We start from the raw sequence: 23,735 nt of genomic DNA on the forward strand, positions 1-23,735 counted from the left end.
TTCACTGGCAGTAGGAGAATTTCATATTTAACATCTTAGTGCTTGCTAGGTGAACTGTGAACATCCTTAATGAATACCGTCCACTTCAGACCATTTTGCCTCGATATTTAATATTTAATACCACCTTCCTCACCATTACACTCCCTTCCAAGAATCCTGTCACAAGAATGCACTTACCAGACTTGACAAAATACAAGTACATAAATTCCTGCAAGTCTGCACAAGTGACAAATAGTTAGCGGTTCATTATCTCGGAAATGCTTTATCACTTGCACAGTTTGTGAATCACTCTCATTGTATCCCATAGTTCTATTCAATCAAATAACTTACAAACATAAGGCCACAGATCTACTACATCTTGAGTTAAGCTGAAAATATTACTGAAAAAATACACCATTTGATACTTCTTTATGCATCATCTAACGTGAACTAAATGATAACTGTCCAGAAAACCAAGAAACTTCATAGAATGTCAGACTACCGAATGCACTGAATGTGCGTTAAATGAAATATTTAAAAGTATTTAATTGGCAGATGAGGAAAATACAGAATTAACAGCTGCCTTTATTGAATCAGCTGGCTAAAGCTGTTGTCCCATGAGGGACCATGCATTTTGAAAAATTGTATGTTAAGGAAAATCCAAGGTACTTTATTTTTTGAAAGTGGGAGGCTCTCTGAGAACTTTCTATTTGTTTATTTTGAGGACTCTAAATGCATGATATTGACATAATTTATTCCTTGGCTGGTTGCCTAACTAGCATGTTACAATTCAACCCAGCGCTGCCTTTCAATGAACAACAGCCATTCTAGACATTCTCAACATTCCCTTGGCAAAATGATCATCTATGAAATGAATCTCTTTCATGCTACTTTTTTCCTCAACCTCCCTCCCAGTTAATTGTTAACTAGTAAAATCTCTGCTGGTTCACATAAATGAGAGCTTAAATGACTTGGTGTAACACTTTTGTCATGCTCAAATAACTTGAAAATTTATTTCCCTGTGTTTCGTCTGAATGACTCCGTTCCTTCTCAATGGCCCACCTTTGTTCAGATCCATGTGCTGAGGAGGGTTTTCCACCAGGACTGTAAGACACTTAACTATTGTTACTTCCATTTCATACTGAAAGACCTAAGTGAAAAGTTTACACGTGTTCAGCTTGCTTTTGCTAACAGAAAATAGGAACAAATTACCAGGAAATGAAATGGAGTATTTCAATTTATGCTCCCTAGTGAAGATGTTGCCAAAAATTGTATAATACTACAGTGCTTTCAAGGAAACCCGATTAGAGACTGCCCTGGTAAGAGGAGCTGGCAGAAGCTCAGCTCAGCCCATGTGTTTGCATAGCATTTGTTACTATGCACATCATTATAAATGGACCAAACTTTGCCCTCTTATCTGCATCTATGCCTCTCATAGGAACAGGGAAAGAAACTAATTTGTGAGCAGTATTTGACCCTTGGAGAACTGCACGCATCTGCTTAAGGCCATTTTTCCACATAAAAACACTTTTCAGCAAAATGATTTAGCATGTGTTTAATTTTAATGATTTGGCTTAAGTGTCTTTTTGAGTGCTTTATCAAGCTACAGCAATCATCAGCTGCTTAATAAATATTGGATTAAAGTCTGTAAAGGGAACTAACACATGTATCAGAAAGACAAAAATGAAAGAACATTGCCAGACACTAAGCTTTTTTGTTTGCAATGCACTACTGGGTTCTTTGGGCTGAAGGACACTTTTCAGTGATGCTGGAAATTGCAACACCAATATTATTTTTGACAGTAGAAAAGTGTAACAGGGACTGTAATTCTGGCAGTTTTCTGGATTTACACAGTGAAACCTCCTGTGGTGATGTGGCTCCCCTCCCACCTAAAGCCACAACCACCAGTGGGGATCGTGCTGGCTGCATCTAGACTTTGGGGGACGGATGGCAATGTGGTAGCCAAGGGCTGTCTGGAACAGTGACCCAGAGGTCTTGCTGGTATGCAGATATGGCTGTAAGTCAATCATCTTACTCCATAAATAGTGGAGAGCCCAGGGCCCGTTGAGGTCTCCTGCATGGCAGCAGCTGCATGCCAGGATCTCCCCTTTAGCAGGGACACCTCTCAAGGTTACTCCTCGAGGTTTTGAGATTCCTTGCCACAACACATCCTCAGTAAGTGACTAACAGCATGCTAAACTCTGAAATCTAAGTTAAGTGATAGAAGGGATTGATTGTGCATTTATAATCCTTTAGGCATGAACTGTTGATCAAGTCTGGAACTAGGATGGGATCCAGCCGTGCCTAGACTCCTCTCCGAGGAGTTTAGAAAGCCAGGGGGTCCTCTTTGAACCTCATGACTCAACAGGAGGGTCTCTCTGACAGTTTTGTCTGAGCCTGCTCTCTCTGCAGTAATCAAGCGTACCTTGCCATCGAATCTTGTTAAACCACTGTCACATTTACCGTTGAACTTTGTTAATTGACTGTTCTGTATGAATAAAGTATATTGCTGCTTCTCTCTTATGAGTGACATGCATGACTGCGTCCGCGACACCTCCACAGAATTTAATGCTGTTAGAGAAAACTGCGGAAACAAAGCTGTTAGCCCCAAATACACATTAATAGTAGTTGGAATTCAGCAATAGTTTTGGGTATGTGCTGAAGTGAAAAATCTGGGCTTTGAACTGATAGGCGTTTGACATGCCAGGATATTAGTAGAATAAATGGTCATTAATGCATAGCAATAAAGTGGTTGGATTTTTAAAATTATCCCAACAGAAGCAGAGAAGATAACAAATAAAAACTTAGTTTTTTTAAAAGCACTGCCACATGTCAATATCTTGGTTCATTACAAACAACTTAAAATGGTTGTTTTCCAGTGCACAATTAAAAAACCCTCCAGTGGTAAGGAAATTCTTCTGGTACAGCACTGACTACAAAAAGTGGCACCAATAACGTCCCGTTGATTGACATATCCTTAAAATTGTGAGTAGCCCTGCCCAGCTGGATTGCTCTGCTTCATTTCCATCGCACTGGGCCTTTGGGTTTGCTTCCTCTCAATACACAGCGGCACTGAATCTTCCGTGGTCCCCACCGCTTGGGTGTGGGACCTGCCTGCTAGCCTTTGAGATCTGAATGCTCAGATACCTTCTGCTCCCAGGAGCCGGACCAACCATCCAAGATTTTTCAGTGAAATACAGCCTTTCCGAGCCGTTCAGCAAAGTCTGAGCAAATACTCAGATTTGAAAAAATACCACCAGGCTTTGATACTCTGTGTAAGTTGGAGTGATACATAACATAGCCCTAATAGCAAATCGCTGACTCCGTATCCACTGAGACATGTGGTGATTTATCAGTTTCATAACCTCAACCACAATTCATATGATGTACTACAAAGATCTCTGAGCAGTATTCAACAGATTCATTTTTCCTTTTATCCTCACAGCCACCCCACACGTTTGTTTTTTCTTCCGTCTGATATCCAGGAAAAAAACCAACTTGTGACCAACTGAAGACAATCTGAAGTTTTAAATTTTAAATAATTCATAAAATTTATATATAATCTACATAACCTGGGATGATTTGTAGTACAAGTATGACTGGATATTTTTTCAAGCTTGAACTCCCTGCACTTTCACACTGTCTCTGCATATACTCAAGTGCAAAACTTAGCATGACTTTGGGATCGCGAGGGAGGAAAGCTTACCCTCACCCGGGGCACATGGGTGCTGCACCGTTCTGCACTGCCTCCCACATCAGCCAGGAGACTCGCCCGAGGCGCTGACATAGCACGTCTCCCAAACAGGATGGGTTTGCAGGTAGCTTAACCCTACAGCAGCTGTTGGTCAGTGCATCTGCTTTAAAGGCGCTCCACAGTACGTATCCGATTGCCGGTGCTGCTGTATAAACGTGGATCTGATTTGGGAAACGCTGAGCTTTAACCCACCCTTGTCCTGTGTCACTAGGGAGCACGGCTTGTGGATTGGATCTAAAGGCTTAAGTAGTTATCAAATGTTTTGGTTTAATTACGACATTGCTTACCCTTACTAACAAACTAACAGTAGTTCTACGTTAGAATGTAGGCTCAACTGTGTCTGCTTGAAATTCCCAGTACTAAAAATATTAAAAGAAGCTATTGTTTCCATCTGTAGAAATTGGAAAATAATAATAGAGAGTTTTTCTTTCACTTTTCTTCCTTTAGAAAACTTAAATAGCAGGATGGAAAGACAGGGCAATATCCAGTCTGTCATTAGTGACATAAACTACATCTGTATTCTTTGGTTCACCTAACTGTGGTTACTCTAGTTCATAGGGATGCATTTATAGGTGTATACATACATGATCTACAACTCCCCATGAGGTACGATTTCTCCTCCAACATAATGTTAGAAACATAAAGAGAATGATTTAATTGCAAGAATAGCTTGAACATCCATTACAGAGGGTTTTAAGCATTTTGCTTTATTATTGTTCTTCTGAGTATCAAGATGAACATACAATATTTTGATATATGCATTATGATTTGCTCAAACACAAATTGATGCAGCTACAACTGAGAACTTTAAATTGGCAACATTTCAGTCATGACAGTTACACTTTATGTAAAATTACTTAGTGCTATGTTTGATACTAAACATCAACAAGTAATATTAGTTTAACAAGTAGAACTACATCACTGTCTCTAAAAATATTGCCATAGTAGGACTATTCGCATGGGTTCTGAATAACGATCAGGAGATACTCCTTATCTGCAAAAAGATATAAAAATGTTCAGTTAAAATATTTTCTCTTATTTCCTGATAAATACTCTTTATTCATCTGCTCCTCTCCAACTTTTTATTAGTTTATAAAACACAAGCAAAAGCAACAGCATTTTTATTAAAAAAAATTAGAAAATGTAATCAGTTTGCACAAAAATCTGAGATTATAGATAAAAAAAGATCTGTGTCATAAAGCTTAACTATACCATATTAAAATTATTTTAGTAAGCAGCAGATTTGCTTTCAAGAAGCTGTAAAGATATTTAAACAAGATGAAAAAAAGTCACAAGATAAGCACCTGGAAGCTAGCACTTGTTATAATAAAAAATTTTTTGACATCTGCAGCCTCTTCTGCAGGTGCTGGGAACTTCTTTCAGTTCACTAAGTAGTTTATTCAAAACTGAGAACCCCATTTCGACATGAAAAAACGCAGAAAAGATTTGAATAGACTTCTACTCTGAATAAATTCTAAGCATGCCAGACTTCGCCTACTAATTCTAAAAGCCCAGGGAAGTTTTGGAAACAATTCAGTTGGATAGCTATTTAACATTATCTATTTTAAATGAAACATTTCTTGAAAATATCCAGTGAATTTAGTAGGGTCATATCTGCTTTGGAGAGTTAAAAACCTGCACTCCTGCATTGTCTCTTGCATCCAAAAGCAACTTAATATAAATCAAAGGTGGTTCATGTGCCACCTTCCATTACAGTAAAATACAATCAAGCCTTTGAACAACTAATCTCCCTGTTAGCAAAAAAGCTTCACATTTTATACCACTTATTTTCAGGTCAACATGCTTTAATGGTTACTAGTCAAAAAGTCACCTCTAAAAAATAAGTGAAAGGCAAATGCAAAAGAAGAATCAAGTGCATCAGTTCCAATCAATGAGCAAAAACCATGATTTAAAAAATGCATTAGGTTTATACTCCAAAATAGAAACTAAACTGTTATTTTAATCTTAATATCAGCTGATGACTACTGTTAATGACAGTGCCAGATTTCTTTCACACATACAGGTTTCATAGCAGCATTATAAATAATTCCAGTGAGACGAGGTAATGCATATCTAGTGCAGTACCTCTGCTCTACGTTTTCCATGAAATCAGCATCGGAGCACTACCCCAGCAAAGGCTGTCCATCACTACCAGCTCAGAGCCAACGTCCTCCCCAGTGGCTACGCTGAGGAGATCCCTGAAGCTCCCTTTCTGTTCTGCGTGCCTGCACTGCATATTTCTGTCAGAATCCTGCATACCATTAGTCTCTCAATTAGCTAGCACACGCATTAAGATCTCAGCCCCAACCAATCACTTCCGCTTTGCCTGATTCACCTTGTATGGTAACTGACCACAGCTCCACCACAGCTCATCTGGCCTCGTTATCTATTTTAGACACAACTTAACAAATTAACGTATATTTGTATTTAAGAGGAGTGAGAAACAGGTTCCTATATTCCCCCAGTTGTTTTGAGGAAAATAATTATATCACAGTTACTATGTTGGTGATAATACCACACATTTATCTGTGACAGAAATCCCACCTATGGCTAGGAAGTCATGATAACATACCAAGTAAAAAATAATTTTTTTTTAAAAAAAAAAAAAAAAAAAAGATTTTTTGCATCTGTTTGGAGCTAAAATGGATTTGCTGCCTTTAATACACACACACACTACTTGATATATATATTTTTATGTCCAGCTGTCCTTTGTGAAACCAGACCATTAATCAGATCTAGACTTGTTTGGTTGTGTCCAAGCTTGAATAGTATAAACTCTGTACATTAAAATCCTAATAAATCTGGTTACATGGTGAATATATGGTTATATTTTCATATACTTATTTTCAAAATGCATTTTCCATGGTAGCCTTATTCATGAAGAATTAAAAGAAACTTAAAAGGACATACAATTCTATTGTTATTTTAATAGAAGTATTACCTGGAGCTACCATAATTTCATGTTTCTTTGATCTGATCCTAAGAAAGGTTAGATCATTCTGAGGATCAATGTCTCTCACTGTGCTCCTAGCTTTCATGGTGAGCTGATGAAGGAGACCTGCATACTGGACTGTTGTAGAGTTATCAAGGGTTGTTCTTATCGGAATTCCTGCAAACAAATAAATTTCTAATAATCGAGTTGCACATTCTTCATATACAGCAGATCATAAAAGAAAAACCAAGGATGTCATAGCTTTTTCTGTTTTCTAGCAGAAGAGAGTGATGTTGATTTCAGGTATCTATATGCTTTTTAAAGTATAATTTATATTAATCAGTGGCAATTAAACATTGAGTTGCCTTATGAAACTTTTGAAAGAGCCTAATTGCTGCTTAAGGCTCTGAAATACCTATCAAATTCCATTCTGTAGTACTTAACCACTTATGGTGCTTCATCAGCTGAAACACTGTCACTGAGTTTGTATCTTGGCTGCAAGAATCTAACCCACGCTTTAACCGCAGCCTTTGGCATATGCAGTGATAGAAATTACACATTCCCAGTGAAAAACCAAGAGCAATCAAAGGGCAGAAGTGGCATGTTTGCATTTGGCAAGCAAAACCACCCTTGGAACAATCCCTTCCAATTAGCAGCAGAATGTTGACAATTGATAGTACACAGTGTGTGGATCCCAACTATTAAAAATATGACCATATTAATTTTTTATGATTTAATGAATCATTGTTTATCAATGATTTGTCAAATCATGTTTTTTATATTAACAGGCTACCAGGTGAAACTAAAAACAGGATTCACAGTAATCCTGCAAGTGTAAAACTGTTTGGCTTTAATAAGCTTGTTTCACTAATAAAAAATTTATTTGACCTACTAACAAAGAGAATAGATTACAAGCTGGCAAGGCAATTTGCTCTTTGCATACATTTGTATTGTGTCTTCCAGATGGACAGGACAGGAGTGCAAAAAGAGTAGTATGACTTAAGTTGAAGAGTTTTGACTATAAAAGAAGAATTAACATGCAAAAATAGTGAATGCTAGGTAAAGAATTAGAGGAAATGGAGTAAAAGAAGTAACAGAACCACCTCAGATATTAGATTATTCCATAATTTTCCTAGGAAAGTGTTATCTTAAACACTTGAAATCTGTGTCATCACTGGAGAAATAATTGGGCATTGGTAGGATGTGTAGCCTAGGGAAGTGTACAGAATGACCCAGTACATCCTTTGTGTCTAATGTTGATTACACAGAGACTGAAACTGATGTTTTATTGGCAACAGGTGCTCCCAAGCACTGCATTAGCATGAGAATATCTATATAATCACAGCATTAAATAGTAAGTTGCTTAAAAGCAGCAATGAATTAGTGTCAAGTTTATATGACCTTGTATCTGAATGATTGCTTCAACAAATATAGCACTTTTAATGAAAATGGTAAATGTTAAATGATCCTCCAAGGTCTAATAACAACATGAAAATGAGTTGACACTAGTGACATCCGTAGATTAAAGCTGAGCTCTGCTTACTTTAGGACAAATTCTCTTTGCCTCTGCCACCCAAATTAGAGAAAGGCAAATAAATCTTTCATTAGAAATGCTGTAGTGTGATCCTTCTCATCTGGGAAGGATAGCAAGTTTATGAGATTTTCCAAATAAGCAAGGTACGCTTAGCATAGGTTTCAGTGAACAAAGCAACTTTAAGCATTAAAATGACAGGCAAGGTTTGTATCCAGAATCTTTAATTTGCTATTTCACCTGCATGCTATTACACCTAAGTGTGCCTACACTATTACAAAAAACTTAGTAACCAGGACAACTTTTCATGTTAGTAAAGAACAGTGTTTCATGTTTTTAGGGAATCTGAACATCTTAAGAAACCTCACTACTGCACCACTGGTTTGAGTATTTTTACTGTGATTAATTTGAATTGTACACTTGTTTTAAATGTTTCAGGATAGAGAGAAATTAAATTTTCTACAGAAAGATTTGAAGTAATTAGATTGACCAGTGCTAATTATGTGTATTTCAAGATGTTACAAAAACTTGCAACTACACACCTACTTTGAGGTTTAGTTTGTGGAATCTAACTTCTTGGTACCTTGAATACATCCTCATGGAATACACTCTGTTGCATTCACATCCGGTCTGAAAACATTTCTAAATGATAAACTAAATCCAAAATTCCTGTACTAGTCCATCTGCTTCAGTCTGGCCATGTGTTCTACAGGTTTGTGAGGATGAGGAGGTTTGAACAGGACAGGGGAGGACTTTATATTCACTTGCTGTGAATAGTCTAATGTGCAAAAAAGGGAAGTGGAATGTTCTTCCTCCTTTGCAAATCAAAAAATTGAGACAGAAGGAATCCAAACAAGCCTTTTCAAAAGCATGCTATTGTCCTAACTCTGCAGAGCTATATCTGAGCTTTCCCTCAATACCACAGAACTACCACAGGCAAAGATGAACTGCAGTAGTACACCTGAGTGGGAAAGCATACTTGACCAATATTGTGCCAAGTCAACTGTTCCAAGTAACAGAACATAAGAAAACTGGGTTAGTTTTCTATTAGATTACATTGGCAGTTTTGTTTTGAGACATGTATCAGTCTGCAAGCTCAAAAAGGATCATTTGTGTTATCTAAGTGCTTGATTTTGTTCACTTCTCATTTGCAGCTTAGTCTAAGTGCTCATTGGATCAAGTCATATTCTATTTACTGAAACAGAACACAGAAATGGCTGAAACAGTACTTGTTCTAAAACCAGGCTGCGTTTCAGCTTGGTGAACAGCCATATCTAGACATGAGCATATGCAGGCACAAAGCAGCTTTTCAGTTTCTACTTGCCAGGCTATGCACTTCTCTTGACCTGCACTGGCTATCCTGTGAACTAAGGCACATTTTACTTAACATGTCCAGGCACACAAATTAAAATGCCCACATTTTCTAAAGGCTAAATAACATTTAGGCTTCCCTCTTAGTGTGCTTTCCTCCTGTTGCTAAATTTCTGCTAGTTCAATAGATTTTGGGGGGACTTGTAAAAGTGAAAGAGGTCAGCTAAATTATGGGCAAAGTAAATTGAGTGAGCTGTCTTTTGTAAAGGAATGATTAAACCAGATTAACCTGAGAAACCTGGTTTCTGAAAACTGATTTCTGTGACCAGTTTTGCTTTCTTTTGGCTTGCAGTCTTCAGGATCACAGCCAAAGCTGGCCTGACATGAAACTCACTCTTCCTCCTATGACACCACACCATAACACAATTTGAAGAATTTGTGAATATTTAGCAGGGCCAAGGAATGGCTCCCACAGAAGACAACAAACTTTGTTTCATAGATACTTTTCTCCTGATGTTTTTGTCCTATTACAGCTTTTCAGATGAAGAGGGGGAGAGTGAAGTGCTAGTCAGTTTTCTTGCATATATGAAGAAATTTGGACTTAAAAATGCCTGTAAAAGCAACAGCTTAGTGCCACTCTTTCTCCCTTTCTGTAACCCACAAAGAGATGTTCAAGAGCTGGTTCTGAAAAATAAAATATAATTTAGTTAAACAAGGGGGGTAAGTAACAGCATGTAATTCTTTAAGTTAAATGAAAATTGTGATACTTGCACTTATTTCTTCAAAGATGACTTATGTCAAGGGTCTTTACTTTTCTGCTTTCCATTAACTTGAATGAAAAGTTACATCACAGGGAGAGCTTCAAGAAATGGCCACAAACCAAATGTTCATGTGTTAAGATGAAACACACATTCTTGAAAATAAAACATTGCAAGCAGATTGTGTTAACACCTCATAATCTGCAGGTTTGTGTTTAAGAGTTACTACACTCACTGCTACTACCAAGTTTGTCACTTGGAGAAAGCAGAAGACGTTTTACCTTCAGCATTTATAACGATAGTTGCGGCAACCCCTTTGTGGGCTTGAATCCTCTTTAGGGTTTCCTCCACTTCAGCCTGTGAGGAGAGAGGCCACCACAGCACCCCCGCAGCCACCACAGCTCCCACCCGACGGCGGGCACGGGCCCCCATGAGGAGGCCCTGGGGTCGCGGTGCAGAAGGCAGCCCCAGGGTAGAGCCCCCCCCGGCACCCCCCATCACCCCCGGCCGCTCCCCAGCGCCGCCGGCTGCCCCGCTCCCCTCCCGTCGCCATTACCATGGCCTCGCTGCCGCCGTGCCGTCGTTGCTACGGAGCGGCGGAAGTGACGCCGGGGATCAGCGGCGCGAGCTGAGTGCGGCCCCTGAGGAGAGGGTGTCGGTACGGCCTTACTGCGGGCTGCGCCCGGCGCGGGTAGCTACTGTGTAGGTCCGTGCTAAACCCCACAACTCACGCCCCAGGAGCAGCCAAGAGAGGCACCCCAAGAGGGCTAAGACTAACAGTACCTACAGCATGGTCTGTAGAGCAGCAGGGGCCCAGGCCCGGGCTTAAATGCAGCCCAGAGAGCGTGAGGGGAGGCCCCAGGTGGGGCTAGTCAGGGCGGTGAGGGCTTGTTAGGGCTTGTTAGGGCTTCTAACGGTCCTGCGGCCGTTAGGGTGGTGTCTGCCTTGCGCAGTCCTGTGGCTGAGCTCTGTTGCTGGTCTCTGGCAGGTGAGGTGAAATGAATATAAGCTGTCTTGGTTGTTGTAGTAGGGGAGGGTTTTTTGTTAGTTTCTTTTAAAGCTAAGAATAATATTGACCAAATCCCAAAGATAACAGTTTATCTACTGTCATTGGAAAGAAGCACTCTTTTCCTTCCTATCTATAAGCGTTGTCTCACCTGCTCTCTGTTTTTCCACAAGTGTTACATACTGTGTGGGTGTGCAGAGCTTGTTTTCCACTGGTAGAAGCTTTCCAGCCTAGCTGTGCTATGATCACTGTGTATAGATAGATAAATCATCTTCATAAAAAAAAAAGAAAAGTGTGCTGCAGTAGCTTACTAGACTTCTCAAATTGGTGTAGGCTACTCTTACAATGTTGTAGTGTAAATAAGTTACCTACATGTTTCTATTCTCCTTTAAGTTTGTTCTCCTATTATTTTGGTAATGTGCAAGAGCTTTGAAGAGCCACCTTCCTCCATGCACACAGTCAATAGTACTGACATGTTCAAAAGACTCTTACATATCTTTTTAAGGACAGAGCTAGTCTTATTGAGTCTTCTGGCTTGTTTATGAAGCCTCCTGGGGTCTTGTCATTAGAGTGACTTGTAGCTGCTCTGCTCTAAGGATTTGGCAAGTTTACAAAGTTTGGTGTTTTGGGAAGCCGCTAGTGGGCCTCCTCCCCCTTTTTTAAAAACAGAAAGGTTTTAAATTAACAAGCTAGTTATTAATCTACAGCTCTTTAAGGACCCAATTATATTTGAAATGTGCAACAGTGTACCAGCACATAATTTAATGCAGTTTATAGCCCTATGTTGGAGAGAAAATAACTTCAGTGTGTGGGATTGCCCTATCTATTGCAACAATATTATTGTAGGCATTTATTAAGTTTCAGACTGGCAGGGGCCAGCATAAATCAGAAGTATTGAAGTTGCTGTGTATTCAGATAAGTGTGTAACTGAATTGAAAATCTGGTGTATAAGGGAAGGGAGAAATTATCAGAAATATCAGCATACTTATTTCAAAAGCTACTATTTTAGGAGCTAACCCAACATCCTATGACATGCTGTGGAAGGCAATTAAGAACACTATGCCTGCAGGAGATACTGGTGCATGTGAGTGACTGCATCAGCTGTGTGAATTGTTTCACCTGTGAACAGTTTAGGCAGCAATGAAATTTGCATTGCTACACCTGTGCTCTCTTGTTACAGTAAGAAGTATGGTGGTCTGAATTGTTGGAAATGAGATACTTTTTCATTTTTTTGAACAAATGGAAGCACTGGTATGTGATTATTGAATCTGACTGGAACATCTGCTGGGCAATTTTGGTTTAATACAGTCAGTAGATGCTCTTAAATGAAAACTTATAGATTATATAATATAAACCTGGTTCTACTGTTGGTGTTGGTCACAGGAGTGAGCCTTGCTATTACAGTCCAATTAAAGTCAGCACGCTATAGGATAACATACTATAAGGGATAGTGGTAATCCTACCCCCAGTAACTAGACTGGCAATTCCAGGGATCTAGAAAAATGAAAAGGAGGAGTTTTTCCACTTATTCGGCTGCCCTGTTGCTATTTTTTAATTTTCAAGGCTTCTTTCAATACCACTGTTTTCCTTCATGGACACAAGATGCCTATGTGTCTTTAAAACCAATAAAAATACCAGCTCAGCTTTGCAAAAAATACTGAACTGGAGCCAAAATGACAGCTAGCACGATGGAGGATTATTCTTGGAAGCATTATTTATGCTCAGCATGAGAGACTGAAACGTGCAGACTTTTACAGGCACTCAGATAGGATTTGCCTCAGACTTAGACACATAACAACAAATGAAAATATTTTCTTGGTTACTTGAGATTTTACTGAGAATTCAGATTCCAAGCAACATAATTATTCTTTTGATAAACAGTAGTGAATACAGTATTTGGAACAGAGTGATACTGCTTGAGAACCAGAAACTCCTCATAATCTAGGACTGGAATCTTATCTGTGTGAGTTTAAATATTTGCTGGTAAAAGTAGCAAGTGAGAAGCTTAAAGTTCAGGTGCTTGCACTTGTTTAAACTAATTTCTGCATTTATACTTGAGATTGAGGGGAAAAAATCAACTGAAAGATGGAAAATATTTAAAACTGGTTTGTTTTTTTTTTTTTCCCCAAGCTATGACAGAAGATGTAGTTCTCCACGTGGAAACTAGGAGGAGGATTTTGCTGGTAAGTACATGAGATTTTCATTCCTTCCTTGCTGCTTGAACCTGGAGACTCAGAGAGAGGGAGTGAAACTACATGGAAGTGCTGTAAACAATCTTGATTTGTTGCCAGCCATTATGAAACAGCATAAGTCATTTCAATTCAGGAAGAACTTTGCTTTTTATAACCAATAATCTTGATTACAAGTAACTCTAAAGGTCTGCCAGCTATTACAATAGCTTCCCTTGCCCATGCTGTAGGATATCTCTAGAATTTTTCAGTTTTGTTGGCCTATAAAGTGGAACGAACTCATGCATACTGATAGTGATGCTGTTGATGACTGTGCAGTTGGTTCTTTCAGGTTTTTTTCTCTATGCTTTTATTTCTAGCCAAGTAGTCTGCAAGGAAATTTGGTAGAAGTAGATAATGTGGCATAGGAGGTGAAACCACAGAACCCATTCTTAGCACACAGCCTTTAAAATCATCTAAAATAAATGACCTATTATTTGGTATTACTTGATTGTTTTGACACAATATAGAGAGAAAGAGAAATACAAATTATATTTAGGTGTATAAAAGTTTGAATTTTTAATGTGAATGTGTCACTACAAATTATGCTGCTGGTGAGTCACACATCAACCAATGAATGGGAGCTACAGGTGGGATTTATTGCCCACAAATGCTGCAGAGCAATCACATTATGAATATTCTCAATTAATTCTTGGTCTTCCAGTCTCTGAGGAGCTGGCTTCGAGTTTTGTAGAAGTAATGAAAGTATTGAACTTTGCAATCCCCAGAAGGCTTCTGGAGCAAAACTGTTATTTTGTGGCAGTAGCAGAGTTAAGTTATGGGGGAGACTGTGCCATGCTGAAAGTAGTCAAAGTTTGGGGTGTCTGTGGATGGAAAAAAGAATCTGTAGTACTCCAGGGCTGTACCTGTCCATCTCCTTCTCTTTTAATAGCTATACAGTGAGCAAGCAGTTGTTGTGAGCACCTCCTATGTGTGAAAAATAATAAAATACATAATCTCTATTATTTGATTAGAAACCTTTTCCCTTTCCCTGATTGAAATTTGGCTTTGGTTTCATTAAGAAACCTCCCTGGAAAAGGTGAAAATTAAGGAAAACAGAGGGAAGTTACTCATCTTGGCAAGGTTATAAAGGAAACTGCCTTTCTCCACCTGAAAAAGATCTTGTAGCAAGCATGTGACCTAGCATGGACGAGATCAAGCTCCTTCCCAATCTGACTGTCAATAAAGTTTTATTTGTTCTAATTAGTATTTTTTCTGTTACCTCTGTGAATCCAAATACCATAAACTGAGAAAGGATAGAAGAAAAACTGTGTGACACATAGGCATGTATAAAAAAATTTTAAAGTCACTCTGTAGATAAATGAAAATTTGCTCAAAATATTTTTTGTGTAAAGAGTTTTTCACAACTTTTGAGAGCAGTTTCCCAGGCTTTTTTTGCTCATTGTGTGAGGAATTTCTAGCTCAAATCCTCTAGATGGTGCTACAGCTACAGCACATGGAAGCAAACTCACTGTTAAGTTTTGTGTCTTGTAAAAATGATACTTCACTTAAGTCACATATTGTACAAAAGGATCAATGACTTCAGTTACAATACTATTTACAGGTTTATGGAAGGAGGAATCAGCATAGGTGGATTACCTATCTTCAGCTAAGTAAGAATAGAATGCTTTTTATAGATACAGAAGTCTTGCAGGAACTGTTGTATGGTCAAATTATCCCCTTGTCTCTTGAAACCCTACCTTGAGTGCTGTGGCCAGCTGTAACCTGTGGTCCTGATTAAGTGACAACAATAAGCCTCTAAAAACTCCCAGCAGATGTTGCTGCTTTTGTATGCTAATGGGAACTTCATGAACCATTTTCTCTTCTTTCTGAGAGCAGATGTAAGTACATGAAAATTGCTTTCTTATATCAAGAGCAAATTGATAATAATCTTGGTTCAGTTGTAAGGCAGAAGCTGTAGAAGCACTTCATTTGGTAATTGCAGAATGCTTATGCAGAACTTCATCAAAATTAATTTTTTATATTTTGTTAACTTTTCTTGTACTGAAGTAGTTAAGCAAAATCTGAATTGTGAGCACATTGCTACCTTGGCTTTTAAAACATCCACTTGGAGGTTTTCAGACTGGGATGCGAATCTGCTCTGCTACATTTGCCTTATCACCTCTGTTCTTAAGGTCTCCCTGCAACTGGTTATTTCAGTGGGTAAAGTTTAGTCAGAACAGACATGTCAGCCTATCAGTAGTGCTCCTGAGCTTTTGGTGACCTACTATGATGCTTTGTGTGATCTGCTGTGAATATACAGTAAAAAGAGTTGTACATCAGAAGAGGATGCCATATATGCTAATGTTCCACAGTCCTGTCTTGATAGGAAATACCCACTGAAGCAGAGTTTAGAGAATGACTTACTGATGGCTGAATCATATTGAGGTTAGTACTGTTGCTGCCAGCAAGGGCTGTGTTTGTGATTAACTTGTATGGAAACACTGTGCTCCAGAAGTGTGAAAACAGAAGGACATAACCTGGGAAGGGGAGCAACTATCCAGTCTCAGTTATAACTGAGCCTTATGTTAAGCTCAAGGGTATAGACCGTCCTTTGTAAGAATAAGAAAACTTGACCATCTTTGTAAGACATCTATCTGGAAAAGCTGTTTTCAGACAATAATAGAGTAGCCTGAGACATGGAACTGTGTTGAAACTTCATTTTGCTTAGATAATTGCATCCTTTCTGATTAGCAGTATTAGGCTGTCCTGACTGGCTGTTGTTGCCATCCTGGGAGGAAGAATGGATACAGCTGGGCTCCTGGCAATTTGTGTTTTTATACATAATCAACAATAGCCTGGACTACAAGTGCCAATGGGTAGGAAACTAGTAAAGAATTGAGGTGAAACTTACTGACATTTTTTTGGACAAGAGCTATATTTCCCATTACTTGAGTGTTCTGGGTGATCTTTGGAAGTCTCAATTAAACTACTGTCCAAAAATGCAGCCTGTAGTTTGATGTAATATTCTCATTTATTATTTCTTCATCTTGGTTTGGTCCAGAAGTAAGAGTTCCAAATATCATAAAAAGTCAGTGTTTGTAAACCAAAGAAATCTGAAAACACCACAGCAAGTGTACATACCTAATTAGATTATCATGAGACTTCACCATCATTAATGATACCAGCTCATTTACTAGGGTAAAACTGCTTGGAGCAATTTTGCTATTAGGAGTTTCTCCTAAAGGCTTTTTTAAATATAAAGAAAGTTTGCAAAGCTAATTGTGAGAGTTACTGGGACCATTGCTCATAGAGCAATGGTGAGGACAATAATTAGAAAACAGCATGAGGCAGATTTTAATTAGCATTTGCAGCTACTCTGGAAAAATCAGAATTACTGGTTTTAAAGAAAAGCAGATGGAATTGTAGAATTTATTTTACATCACTAATCTGTTTGGAAAACATCTTTCCCTAAACACTGCCTCTTGTATGTGGCAGGAGAATGCTGTGACAAATAACTTGCAGACTAGACTACCTGAAAGCCAAGAGAAGGGGAGTTCTTGGTAGAGACACTTGTTCTGAGATTCACATCCATTGCTTGTCTGACAGAACTCAAGTGCTGTAAACTTTGTTCAGTGTGAAACCTGTGGGGTTTTTGTAATTATAATAGAATTAGCGCCTTGTTCTTCTGATGTTGGTGTTAATCTTGTTTTGTTTTTAACCCTTCTTTGCAGGTATCTCAAGATTATGCATCTGGGTCCAAAACCAGAAATAAATTTGGTAGTAAACCAGAAAGCTTTTAGAGGTGGTGTGTGGCCATTGTAAAACTTTTTGGAATGAGTAAGGGTTTGTGTTAGAGGAGTTTTATAACCCAGCACTGCAGCCTCACCAGTTGCATTTTTCCTGCATGTGTCACTGTAACTTAGTGAGCCTTTAAATGATTTAGTCACCTTCTTTAGTTCCATGTCATCTAACCAGAAAATGTGTTATTTGGTTCAAGCTTTCTACAGCTAGAAAGCTTATAAAAATGCCAACGGAATGATAGTGCTAAAGGTACACTGAAATGGCGTCAAAGCAGCATCCTGTGACGAATTTCTGTAGTGCTCTTGGAACTGGCAGGCTCTCAAGTAAATGTAAATATATGACTTTGACATCATTAGAGTGGAACCAGAAGCCACAGTGAAATACTGTATGCTGTCTTTCACATGGTGGAAATGTTTCTGTCAGGTTTTACATGTAAATTAAAAACTAGCCATTGGCCCATGGTTTCCAAGTAACAATGTATGAACATGGGTACCACTCTCTAAACACAACTTGTGTTACACTGTCAATCATGATTCATGGCATTCTGCGTTCTCTTTCAAGCGGACACTTCAGTGCTTCATGAATAGCAGTGATCTGTGATGTGAAGGCAGGAGCTACTGCCAAGTGCCAAATGTTGAAGGCACTTTTCAGTCTAATTCAGCCCCTTTCCCTCGTCTTTGTGTATCTTAGTAATGTTTTCTCAAAATAGAATACCTCATTTCTTGAATGTAAGTTTTCACAACAGCTTACTGAGTGGGGGATTTATTTTGTTTCCTTTGGGAAAATCTCATGTCTTTTAGAAACTGGCCTTTCAGAAGGTGCCAATTATCAGAGTGCCTGAGTAGATCACAGGCAGAGGTAGTATATCCCAATATCCCCTTGCACTCAGGGGAAAAAGTGAATTGGGAAGCTGTAGCACCAGAAGGTGATGTCCTTCCTCTTATCCTAACATCCTAATATCTTTCCTGGATTTTATGCAATATCCAGGTTCAACTCTATTTGAGGTAGGTTTCACATCTTCTAAACAGTTGTTTTAAACCTATATTGCACCCTATGTTTGGTGTAGCTTTTCCCAATCTCTCCTTTTGTTGCTGTTTTACTTTGACCCATTAAATATGTAAGTATTTCTTTAAGAAAGTTTTCTCATCTCATCCACTGAAATTGCACATGAATGAAAATTCAAAACTCTTGCCAGCTTTCTTATGTACTGCAGCTATTATAAGAAAAGAAGCTCAGTAGCAATTCAGTGTTAAACTGTTACCGCAATTTGTGACAGTGCAGAGTGCTGGTATTTACAGGTTTTCAGGCTGTGATTCTCTTGATCAAAGAAACGATCTCTGCTGTGGTATGAGTCTGTTGTTCGGCAGCATTTGTCATAGTGTTTTCTTCCTTCTCTCTGACAAGTGAATGTGAGCCTTTTTGGCTTGTGCAGCTCAAGGGTTTGTACTGAATAAACTCTGCTTGGAGACTCTCATGCCAATATAATAAACAGCTTTGGTTCTAGACTTAAAATACTTTAAAAAAAAAAAGTGATAGCTGCCAAACACATGTTAAAAGGATACCTGAGAGGATCTTTCTCTCCATCCAAATTCCAATAAAATTTCTGATGCTAGACTAAGCTAACTGGACATAAGTGAAGTTTTGGGTTCAGCATACTCATTGTGCAGGTAGGATGCAATTCAGGCAAGTAGAATGTAGCCATTAGGCACCACTAGCATAGTTTTTTTAAAAAATAGAAATTTAAAAAAATCAAATATAGTTTTGTTCTTAAATTGTATCAGATGGATATCATTTTCTTTAGAAAGTCAGCTTTTAACTCTATGCTGGCAAACTGCTATTCCAATGTTTATTCCAATCTGCTCCTATATCTTAATCCAGGGAACTTTATTGTCTTTTCAGTTGCCAGTCTTATGATGGTTCCACTGTACTGACTTCACAGTAGGAGATGGGAATTGGCTTCAAGGTCTGCCAGGAGAATGCCAGAATACCTTCTCAGGTCCTGGGATGTGCTTAGCTGGCTGCTGCACTGCCAGTTGAAATCTGTGTAGCTCAGGTTATTTAATGAAGTTCGTTGCTGTACATTGAGTGTGTCGTCTTGTGAGGTTTTTCCTCCCTCTGTTTATGGTGATGCAGAAATCATTGTCCATGATGCCATTATCACACTTCTCAGTAATATGCTAAGTCCCTTAACTGCCGAGTGGTGGTATTGATGCATTAGGGATGATGTTTACATAGCACTTATTGGTCAAGCAAGATTGATGTAATGCGTAGCCATGTGGTGAGCCTAAATTCCACGCCTAAAGAAGGTAAGCAAGCAGGTGAGGTTGTAGGTTGGCCTCCAGGTGCTGGGTGTGTGCCAGCAGTCAGTCTGCTCCTTGTTACAATCTCTTCATGTGCTCATGCATGCTCTCCACTCTTCTGATCAAAGTTTTTTTCCCTCTTGTTTCTAAAGCGAGTTTCTGTACCTTACCCTCTCATCCTGGATTACACTTAGTCTTGGTACATTGTCTGACACAGCTACCATCACACCTCTCATGTCTTCAGTGCACTTGACTCCTTGACTGATAACATGATGAAGGTGGAACAGATATGTGGTTCTGAGAAAAATCAATACTTTGAAGAATGTCCTGAACACTTCTTACTGGAAATTTTACAATTTCTGGGAAAAGTCAAGTGGTGGCTCTTGCAGTTGAATGAAGTGCTTTAATGTGGCATTAGAAAAGAAACCTTTTAGGATGCTTGCTACTTCATGAATGATACATCTTTGGTCAAAAGTACCTTTTAGTTTGAATTTAATCAGCCAGTTGTGCCACAGTGATGTAGCTCTATTTCTGGCCTAATTCTGTGCTAGAGTGAACACTGCATTAAGGCATAAATATCTTAACAATTTTAACCACATGCTAGTTTTTCTAGAAAGCAAACTTATGAATAGTTTACAATTTTAGTTCTTAAATGTCTAGTTAGTTGACCACTCTTTAGTAAAGATAGAGCTTTGAAGCAAGCCTAGACTTTTCTGTACAGCCTTTTAAATCCTAGCTGGGACTGAATGGTCTTTAACAAAAAGCCAATGAAGGCTATAGACTGGAGCCAATCTAGTACAGATCCTCCATTGCTCTATCATTTGGAACTTCAAGATCTCTTAGGAAAAGCTGTAATAATTGACTTGGCAGATTAAGTACAACTGCTGCCATTTGCAGGGCTTTTTCCTGCTCAAATTTTTAGAGAACAGCATTTCTGTGGAGCTAGCCGGCATACTTCTACCTTGAAACAAATGTCATGCTTTCTCTGGGGTTTGATGCTGTACTGAGCAAAGGAGGATAGTCATTTGAGGCAGTCAAGTTGTATAGTACCTGAGAGGCTGAAATCCCAGTCCCTTTTCTCTGCACTGTGTCAGTTCTCTTCCCATTCAAATCAATGGCAGCACTATAATTCTAACAGGGACACATCTGTTTTTTGAGAGATGGTGCAAGTTTCCCTTCCAGGAAAATGGCAAATTGGTATTAATAGTTATAATGCCTGAAGAGGACTGGGTATCATGTTGTGAAGATGAACCAATGACAGGCACTGTTTGCTGATGCATGCAGAAGTGCTTTGGTAAGTACCTGATCCTGCAATCTGCCTTCATTTTGAAGGCTAGGTGGAGTATCAGCACTTCTGTAGTGGATCAGAGCTGTGGGGATTGTAGGCCAGTATCTTGTGTCTGACAATATTCAGTGTACTGTGTTTTTACAGGCAGGTGAGGGATGTTTTGCTATATAAACATTAAAAAGAAGGTATCATTTTTCTGTGCTAAGAGTTCACCTCATGTTGGGGATCTTAGTTCCTTAACCTCATGGAGAACCAAAAGGTCTTGGCCTGTTAATGATGTGTTGTGTGATCTTGAGCAAACCACTTCCTTGAGCCTTGTTTCCCCTCCCACTCTCTTCTGTCACTTTTCCCGAGCACAGGCCTTCTGCTATGTGCATGCTCAGTGTGTAGTACAACAGGCCCCTGATATCTGTTGGGGCCTCTAAATACTACCACTGTATAAAATAAAAATAATCCTTCTCACAAATAGGGATGCGGACTGGGAATTTCAAAAGGGCAGAAGAATGAGTCAGTTTTCATGGACTCCTTTAAAAGTCAAAGCTTTATGCTCAGAGGCTTAAGGCTATTTTCTGAGCCCAGTCCTGTTGCTGTTGGCTTCAGTGATGTAGGACAGCAGAACAGACTCCAGAAATCTTCCATTATATCTCTCTACCCTTTTAGATGTCACAAGGGAGATTTTTAGTGCAACAGATTGAACCTCAGATAAGATTACATGCTGTAATTACCAGTGGGATTTATTTGTTCAATTCTTTAGCACTGAGTGGAAAAATGCGCGTATATCCCTTAAGTAAAGGGAAGTGTGTGCATTTTTCCACTCTAAGCTAAGTAAAGGATAACATGTAAGCATTGATGGGCAAAGAGATAAATTATTTATAAAAAATAATTCAGATTTTCCCTGATATAAGTATTTGGAATATAGTTATACAATGGCTGTAAAGTTTGGGGTTTTTCAGTTTTTAGCTGTAAATGTAAACTAAACTGATAGTTTTAATTAAATTTGAATTGACTGTGGTATTGTACCACTTTAAAAGCCACTGGAGACACTGAAGTTGTATTTAAAATCTAGTAATATAATTATGATATCTACATTCATTATTGTGGTAACTGTACTTTAATGAATGTGTTCAGTATTAAACAAAGCTCTTAAGAGCCTGTTGATTTCAGCTACACTTTATTCTCTTGGTCATCCACTTATGTGAACTTGGATACTAAAACTAAACTTTAAAAGCTAATCAGGAGAAAGCGTAAAAATTAAGGCACAACAATTAAATCCTTTCCCTTGAAGTTAAATAACCTTGCAGATGTTGTCTTCTGATCTTGTGCCACCCCCATGTCTATACTTTCCATGCTAACCAGTGCATCTTGTGGAAAAATGCATTAACGTCCGCATGGTGTCCCAGGAACAGAGGAAAGCATAACTGTAGTTAAAATCGGGAGTTCTTAGGTGCAGCACCATCTTTCTATCTGTTGGACTTACTGTCTGACTTTTCAGCCCTGTGGAAACTGAGTATGGGGGATGGTGGTAGGTGTATACTGTCATGTAATCTGAGCTAATACCAGTGCAAAGTAGGGTAAAATTTATTACTAATGTTATTCTTGGTGCCCCAGACACTTTTATTGTGAGGCTTTTGTTCCTAAAGGGAATTTTGTTAGGATGTCCCTGTATTCATGAGGCTCCACCAATGTTGGCTGCACCCCTATGGTTACTTCATTGTGTGGGCCTCACTTGGGATTTTCAGGACATGTTTGTTCATCTGGGAAAGAGAAGGCTTTGTCCTGCTTTCCCTATTACTGGCTTCTCCCTATTTAGCTTCCTATCAAATGAAGGAGGTGTAAGCATAAACAAGTGACAAAAGGCAGTATTCTATAGAATTTAGCCAAGAAAGCCAGCTTTTCTGTGGGAATATTAAGTTGGCTGTGGTCCCCTGGTAAAGATGGAGTTCCCATATTAATTCTATGGGCTACTTCACTGTTCTAGGGAAAGGACACTGTCTCAAATGCTAAGTTGAAAAGTATTTAAGCTTTCCTTGTATTAAGCTACTGGAGAGGTTCTTGGCATAATTTTGTTCCTAGCTAAGCTGCATCAACATCTTTGGGTTGTTCTAAGAACTGCCTTATTCCTCCATTTCATGCTGTCCTCTTCTCCCAGGTGCAAAACAAGCTCTGGTAGGGTCTCAGAAGTGCTTTCCCTGGAGATTTTCCCTGCAGTTGTAATCACTGCTTCAGGATTCTCTTATACTGCTTTGACCGTACTATGCACTGTAAAGGGGCTGAGATTGGGGAGAGGATCTAACTGAAGGTTTTAGAGTAATTTCTGCAGAACCATATTGATTTCATCTCTATTAAATTCACTGAGTTTTCCCAAAAGGGCTTTTTAATTTAACTGTTGCTAAAAAATGCTGCACAAATTACCTGGCAAGAATGCTGCGGAGTTATAAGCCCTTCAGGCAGTCCCTTAAAGGTAAAGCAGTAAAGTTGGGTGAACTATTCACAGCCAGGAGTTTTTATTCAATGAATTTACCGCTTTGTCGGTTCACAGATTACTGACAAACAGCCACTGACTTTTTATGAATTTGTTCATTATTGCAAATTATTCAATGCCTGGTTTATGCAATGCAGTTTTAGCTTCAGGGCTGCTGGCAGACTGATCCACAAGTATTGTTTGAATACCACAGTTTGTAATTCTTACAGAAAAGCCCTATAAAATTCAATAGAGGCCTGGTGTTTTATTTCTGGGCACGTCTATAAAACTTAGCAGAAAATTATATCCTTACCATAAAATTCTACAGCTTGGTTTAAAGTAGTTATAATTTTCTACTGATTCTTGTATGTTTTTAGAAGCATTTATGTAAAAAAAAAAAAGTTTCTTTCATCAATGTTGCTCTCAAATTTTTGTAGTTTCTG

The 23,735-nt window shown here is 38.8% G+C and overlaps 1 protein-coding gene and 1 long non-coding RNA gene across 2 annotated transcripts in view; one reads left to right on the forward strand and one right to left on the reverse strand.

Moving 5' to 3' along the window:
* LOC129212437 (uncharacterized) overlaps positions 1-23,735 on the forward strand; it is a 298,847-nt gene that overhangs the window by 76,768 nt on the left and 198,344 nt on the right. The window contains exon 3 of the long non-coding RNA XR_008579167.1: positions 13,402-13,454. This is a non-coding gene — a long non-coding RNA (uncharacterized LOC129212437). The remainder of the gene's footprint in view (positions 1-13,401; positions 13,455-23,735) is intronic.
* On the reverse strand, positions 4,426-10,878 carry DYNLRB2 (dynein light chain roadblock-type 2). The gene is made up of 4 exons (XM_054841014.1): positions 10,822-10,878; positions 10,547-10,622; positions 6,675-6,842; positions 4,426-4,727 (listed from the first exon to the last, which is right to left on the reverse strand). The coding sequence occupies exons 1-4, from the start codon at positions 10,822-10,824 to the stop codon at positions 4,684-4,686; spliced, it is 291 nt and encodes a 96-aa protein (XP_054696989.1). The 5' UTR covers positions 10,825-10,878; the 3' UTR covers positions 4,426-4,683.

Source organism: Grus americana, chromosome 13, assembly GCF_028858705.1.
Source record: "Grus americana isolate bGruAme1 chromosome 13, bGruAme1.mat, whole genome shotgun sequence".
NCBI classification, from domain to species: domain Eukaryota; kingdom Metazoa; phylum Chordata; class Aves; order Gruiformes; family Gruidae; genus Grus; species Grus americana.

Coding starts and splice junctions, on each gene's coding strand:
- DYNLRB2 (XM_054841014.1), bottom strand. Junction 6,843..10,546: donor TATCGTTATAAATGCTGAAG/GTAAAACGTCTT, acceptor ATTTGTTTGCAG/GAATTCCGATAAGAACAACC. Junction 4,728..6,674: donor TGAAATTATGGTAGCTCCAG/GTAATACTTCTA, acceptor ATCTTTTTGCAG/ATAAGGAGTATCTCCTGATC.